The sequence below is a fragment of the Nelumbo nucifera genome, chromosome 1 (assembly GCF_055504915.1).
Source record: "Nelumbo nucifera cultivar China Antique chromosome 1, China Antique-T2T, whole genome shotgun sequence".
NCBI lineage: Eukaryota > Viridiplantae > Streptophyta > Magnoliopsida > Proteales > Nelumbonaceae > Nelumbo > Nelumbo nucifera.
Window position 1 is genome coordinate 36277618 of NC_142649.1, and position 6712 is coordinate 36284329.

The following is a 6712-nucleotide window of genomic DNA, read 5'->3' on the forward strand; positions in this document are numbered from 1 at the left end:
TCAAATCAAATGATAAAATAAAAATAAAAAATAAAAAAAAGAGAGAGGAATTTTGCGAAAGAGAAAGAGTTTGACCTTTTTTCCTTATTCTTCAACCTGATTTCCTTGTACCCGCTGTAATATCAGAATGCAACATATGGTTCTTCTTGGATATGAATTTTTTCGACGCCTGTGAACTGCTATGAGGGTTTGTGAATGGTTGCTGCAGCTTGCATGTGTTAACGATATTGACATGGATGATAGCGGCGTCTAGCATGTAAGATATCTGGATTCTAACTGTCCATTGGTGTGCCAATTTATAAGCGTAGAGAGTTCACCATCACCTTCAGGCCAGAAGCACAACCAGCATACGCCCATGTACAAATTTTCTTTTGTTGGGACCCATAAAGATCTTTGGTATATTACACGAGAAAGGTCCTTGCCTGAAGTAGATTCAGCTTTGGTAGCACTGAAGGAAAATGGGGGCAATATTGATTCAAGGAATACATTTGGTCTCACTCCTCTTCACATCGCAACATGGAGAAATCACATTCCAATAGTGAGGAGGCTATTGGCAGCTGGTGCTGATCCTGATGCTAGAGATGGAGAATCAGGATGGAGTAGCTTGTACAGGGCTATTCATTTTGGTTATCTTGCTGTGACAAGCGTTCATCTTCAATCTGGTTCAGCATTGGTTTCTTGGAAAACCAAGAAACAAAGCACAGCCTCAAGGTCTTCCGTAGAGGCTGAGTACAGGAGTCTTGCCTCAACAGTGTGTGAAATTCAACGGTGCACTTATATTCTCAATGATTTTCACATCCCACTTCAGCTTCCTGTAAACTTGTGGTGATAATCAGGTTGCACTTTGCATAGTAGCTAACCCTGTTTTTCATGAAAGAACCAAGCACCTTGAGATTGACTGCCACTTGGTGCGTGAAAAATTCAAGGCTGGATTGGTTTCTCCTCAGCACATCTCTACACATTAGCAGCCGGCAGATTTATTCACTAAATCTCTTTCAGGCCCTCAGTTTTTCAAGCTACTGTCCAAGTTGGGCATGGCTGATCTCAATCCTACTCCAACTTGAGGGGGGATGTACAACTGCTGTAATTTTAGTGTAGCTCATTTAGTTAGTTATTGATTCTATTAAGTGAGTTAGAGAATTCGTTAGTTAGTTTTAGTGAGCTAGCATTTTGTTGTTATTCTTTCTGTTAGTTACAAAGTTTGTTATTCTTTCTGTTAGTCTCTTGGTTTTGTAAATAAGCTCATGTAAGCTACTATTAGTAGAAAGTTTTTTTGATGAATGAAAAGTTTCTCTTCTTTTTTTTTCTGGTTTCGAACTGTTCATGGTATCAGAGCTTCAAGATCTGGTGTTGTGGATACTCTTGAATCTTGATTGAATCAATTGTTACTCTTGAGCTTGAATAATCGATAATGGCTGAGAATCAAGGAGATTCTCCTAGATTGGATCAAGTGATCAATGGAGAGAACAGAGATTTGTCGAAGGATCTTAACAATGGAGATCCTCTTTACTTGCAAAGTTTTGATCATCCAAGGATGATTTTGGTCTCTACTCCACTGACAGGTAATAATTTCCTAACTTGGAGCAAATCGATGATGATTGCACTTGAAGCAAAGGTTAAGCTAGGGTTTATTGATGGAAGTTGTGAGAAACTTGAAAAGGAATCACCTCTATATAAACAATGGAATAGAGTGAATTGCATGGTAATTTCATGGATTTTGAACTCAATGTCGAAAGAAATTGCTGAGGCTTTCTTATATTCTGGATCTGCCAAAGAATTATGGGATGAGTCGCAAGAAAGATATGGAGAGAGAAATGGTCCAATGCTTTATCAATTGCAGAGAGAAATAAGCACAATCTCTCAAAACAACATGTTTGTGGCTCAGTATTATACAAGATTGAAAAGATTTTGGGATGAGTTGAACTGCCTACAGCCTATTCCTCATTGTGAATGTGGTGCAGCAAGGTTAATGTCAGATATTACTGAATCAAATAGGCTAATGCAGTTTCTGATGGGGCTTAACGATAGTTTTGACAATGCAAAGGACTAGATTCTTCTCATGGAGCCATTACCATCTGTTAACAAAGCATATTCTATGCTACAGAAGGTAGAGAAACAGAAAGCAGTCCAGATGACATTTACTAATAATAATGAGAGCACAACCTTATTTGCAAAGCCTCAGGGAAATCTGAACTACAAGAAAGATGCACGAAAGCCAGGGGAAGGGAGAGAAAGTTACAAGAAGTCTGATTTTAGCAAAAAAGAAAAGGAAATCCAATTTTGTGATCATTGCAACAGGAATGGACACACAAGGGAGACTTGCTTCAAAATACATGGCTATCCTGATTGGTATAAAACCTTGAAGGATCAGAGAGCAGCTAAGAGAGCTAATGCCGCCAATTCTACTGAGTCAACACTTGATTTGCTAGCTGACAAGACTGAGAAAGATACAGAACAACTATCCAGCTTCATTCAACAAGAACTTGCAAAGCTGCTCAAAGGGAAGATGATTGTCAACAGTAACCATGCTAGCCTTGCTAATTATGAAGATTATGCAGGTATAAATTTTGCTCTTACTTTTGCTTTGAACACACTTGATTTATATGGACATGGGGTTTGGATTGTTGATACAGGTGCCTCAAATCATATGTGCAATGGTATTACCCTTTTTACAGAACCTAAAACGCCTTTACACAAAACTCCAGTTTACCTACCTGATGGAACCACAAAACTAGTAAAATCAATTGGAGATATCCATTTACATTCTTCTTTAACATTTAAAGATGCCTTATACCTACCTAGTTTTACTTTTAACCTCATGTTAGTAAGTAAACTTGCTAAAACTTCTAAAATTAAAGTTATCTTTTATCCTACACATTGCTTGCTGTAGAACCTGAGGACTGAGAAGAAGATAGTTGTTGGCAGATTGATAGGAACCTTGTATGTGCTTGATAAGTCTAGTTTTTCCATTGAAACACCTCATTTCTGTAATAAAGCTAATGCACATGTTGTGCCAAAGCTGAATACTCCTTGTATTGATTCTGTTTCACAAAATAATAAAGCAGTGTCTTCATTGTTCCTTTGGCATAAAAGATTGGGTCATGCTTCTGTTAGAACTTTGAAACATTTGCATTTCATGGCTCAAACAGAATTAGATACTTTTCCACCTTGTCAAATCTGTCTCAATCTAAACAAACCAGGCTTCCTTTTCCAACTAGATCCATTCAAACTTCCCATATCTGTGATCTTTTGCATGTTGATCTATGGGGTCCTTATAAGCATTCATCTATTGCTAGAGCACACTTTATGCTCACAATAGTGGATGATTATAGCAGGGCCACATGGACTTTCTTAATGGCACATAAATCCCAGACAGTTACCATTCTTACCAGGTTCATTCGAATGGTGGAAAACCAATTTGCTACAAGAGTCAAAATTCTCAGGTCAGACAATGGTTCAGAATTCTTAAATCATGAGTTTCAAACATTTCTTGGTGAATTAGGCATCTTACACCAGAGAAGTTGTGTTTACACTCCATAACAGAATGGTGTTGTGGAGAGAAAACACAGACAGCTCCTTCAAATTGCTAGATCCTTGTTATATCAAGCTCACCTACCTATAAAATTTTGGGGTCATGCCTTGCTTATGGCTACATATATAGTGAATAGGCTGCCTTCTTCTGTTTTGCAGTGGAAAACACCTTATGAGCTTTTGTATAACACTCTTCCAAACTATGACAATTTAAAATGTTTTGGTTATTTGTGTTTTACAACCAATACAAGACCTCACAAAGACAAACTTGATTCAAGAGCCCTTAAATGCATTTTCATTGGCTTTGAACCTGGACAAAAGGCTTATAAGCTGTATGATCTTTCTACTCATCAAATTTTTACATCTAGAGATGTAATCTTTCATGAAACAACTTTTCCATTTGTTGATTCTAATCCTAAACCTCTTGATGTTCCATTGCATTTACCATTTGATGATCCTATTTCTTATATTGAAAATTGCACTCCAGATCCTATTCCTTCTAATGATCCTATTCCTTTTACTGACCCTTCCACTGCATTACAAGATGACATTCAGCCTAACCTAGAGAGTCAACCTTTAGAACATGAAATCCAGACACAACCTGATTTTTTACCTGCATCATCCTCCATTCCTAAAAGACAAAATCAAAACCTGCTTGGTTGAATGACTTTGTCACAAATTTTAGCTTTACAAATCCATCATCTCCTGCTGCTATTACTTCTCAGTCACAATGTTTGAACCCTTCCCCTTATACACCTCCCACATATCCGTATACATCCAATTCTGTTTTTTTCTCATGCATATATGCAATTTTTGGGCAATGTATCTCAATTTCAAGAACCTAAATCCTATAAACAAGCTAGTGGTTAGAAGGAATGGGTTGATGCAATGAATAAAGAGTTGGCTGCCTTAGAACAGAATGAAACATGGGAGTTGACTGCATTACCTGTTGGAAAAAAGGCCATAGGCTCAAAGTGGGTATATAAGGTCAAATTAAATCCAGATGGAAGTGTGGAAAGATGCAAAGCTAGGCTTGTAGCTAAGGGTTATAATCAAGTGGAGGGGGTTGACTATTTTGACATCTTATCACCTGTTGCAAAGATAGTTACTGTCATAATTTTTATGGTGATTGCAACTGCTAAACAGTGGCTTATCCATCAGCTTGACATCAATAATGCCTTTTTACATGGCTATATTGATGAAGAAGTCTATATGACTCCACTAGAAGGATATACAAAGGCTAAACAGGGTGAAGTGTGCAGGCTTAAAAGGTCTTTGTATGGGCTTAAGCAAGCATCAAGGCAGTGGAATTCAGAATTTTGCTCAAAGTTAAAGGGTTATGGCTTTGTTCAATCTTCTCATGATCACTGCCTTTTTATCAGAAAGTTAGATCAATCCTTCTTAGCTCTCCTGGTTTATGTTGATGATGTTTTAATTATAGGTGATAATGAGAAGGATATTATCAAGGTGAAACAGTTTTTAGACTCTACTTTTACCATTAAAGACTTGGGTTATGCCAAGTACTTTCTTGGTATTGAAATTGCTAGAAATTCAGAAGGAACCTACTTAAGTCAAAGGAAGTATACCTTGGACTTGATTAAGGATGCAGGGCTTTCAGGTGCTAAGCCAGCAACCACCCCATTGCCAAAAGGTCTTAAACTTTTCAATAAATCTAGTGCTTTGTTGTCTGATCCTGATAAATATAGAAGATTGGTGGGAAGGTTGTTGTATTTGAATTTTACAAGACCAAATATTACTTTTGGAGTTCAGCAAGTTAGTCAATTTGTTGCTGCCCCAACCATGGATCATTGGAATGTTGCCTTACATGTCCTTAAGTACCTGAAAGGTTCTCCAGCTAAGCTAAAGGATTATTTTACTCTGTTGATAATTCATTGAAACTTGAAACTTACTGTGATGCAGATTGGACTTCATGCCCTGATTCCAGATGTTCCTTGACTGGTTATTGTGTTTATATTGGTTCAGCATTGGTTTCTTCGAAAACCAAGAAACAAACCACAGTCTCAAGGTCTTCTGCAAAGGCTGACTATAGGAGTCTTGCCTCAACAGTGTGTGAAATTCAATGATGCACTTATATTCTCAATTATTTTCACATCCCACTTCAGCTTCCTGTAAACTTGTGGTGTGATAATCAGGTTGCACTTCACATAGTAGCTAACCCTGTTTTTCATGAAAGAACCAAGCACCTTGAGATTGACTGCCACTTGGTGCGTGAAAAATTCAAGACTGGATTGGTTTCTCCTCAACACATCTCTACACATCAGCAGCTGGCATATTTATTCACTAAATCTCTTTCAGGCCCTCAATTTTTCAAGTTACTGTCCAAGTTGGGCATGACTAAGCTCAATCCTACTCCAACTTGAGGGGGGGATGTACAGCTGCTGTAATTTTAGTGTAGCTCATTTAGTTAATTATTTATTCTGTTAAGTGAGTTAGAGAATTAGTTAGTTAGTTTTAGTGACCTGGCATTTTGTTGTTATTCTTTCTGTTTCTGTTAGTTACAAAGTTTGTTATTCTTTCTGTTAGTCTCTTGGTTTTGTATATAAGCTCATGTAAGCTACTATTAATAGAAAGTTTTTCCGATGAATGAGAAGTTTCTCTTCTTCTTTTTCTTCTAGTTTCGAACTGTTCAGGTGCTCGTAGAGAAGTGTACACCTGCAGATTTTGTTTATCTGTTCATCTTTACCGTCCTGTTTATCCTCCTAATATTGCGGGGAATTCTCAGAGGCTGAAATTAGATGGTGACTCCAAATTGCAAAGCGAAGTGAGGTCAACTCTTGAAAGCTTGCTTTCTGAGCTTGGTGTTTCAGTGAAGACGCAAGAGAAAGAATCAGATGGAAAATCTAGTAACTAGGTTGGGTTATCAAGAAAGCAAGTGAAGAATAAGAAGGTGACACAGGTAGAAACAGCTGTTGGAAATTGTAAGACCGTCTTAGAACCAGACCCTGTAAAGGGCTTTGTCGATGTTGAGGTCTCGGAAGATTTGGAAATTGAAGGAATATGAAAAGCGGAAAGCCAAAAGAGAGAGAGAGAGAGAGAGGAGAGAGAGAGAAGGAAAATTCAAAACAAAAAAATAAACCATGTTGCAATCCAAAAACCCATTTCTTTGCTTCGTGGTTTGAAGGGGCTTAAAACCAGAAAGTAGAATAAAATCATTGTGGCA

The 6712-nt window shown here is 37.7% G+C and overlaps 1 protein-coding gene across 1 annotated transcript; it reads left to right on the forward strand.

Annotated features, from left to right (window-relative positions):
* The first annotated feature begins 1411 nt into the window (after window positions 1-1411).
* On the forward strand, window positions 1412-2050 carry LOC104608320 (uncharacterized). Its single transcript, XM_010274268.1, has one exon. It carries the CDS (start codon window positions 1412-1414, stop codon window positions 2048-2050), a length of 639 nt encoding a protein of 212 aa, XP_010272570.1.
* Window positions 2051-6712: the final 4662 nt, after the last annotated feature.

Excerpts from the sequence above, each read along its gene's own strand:
- LOC104608320 (XM_010274268.1), top strand. The coding sequence starts at position 1,412 with ATGGCTGAGAATCAAGGAGATTCTCCTAGATTGGATCAAGTGATCAAT.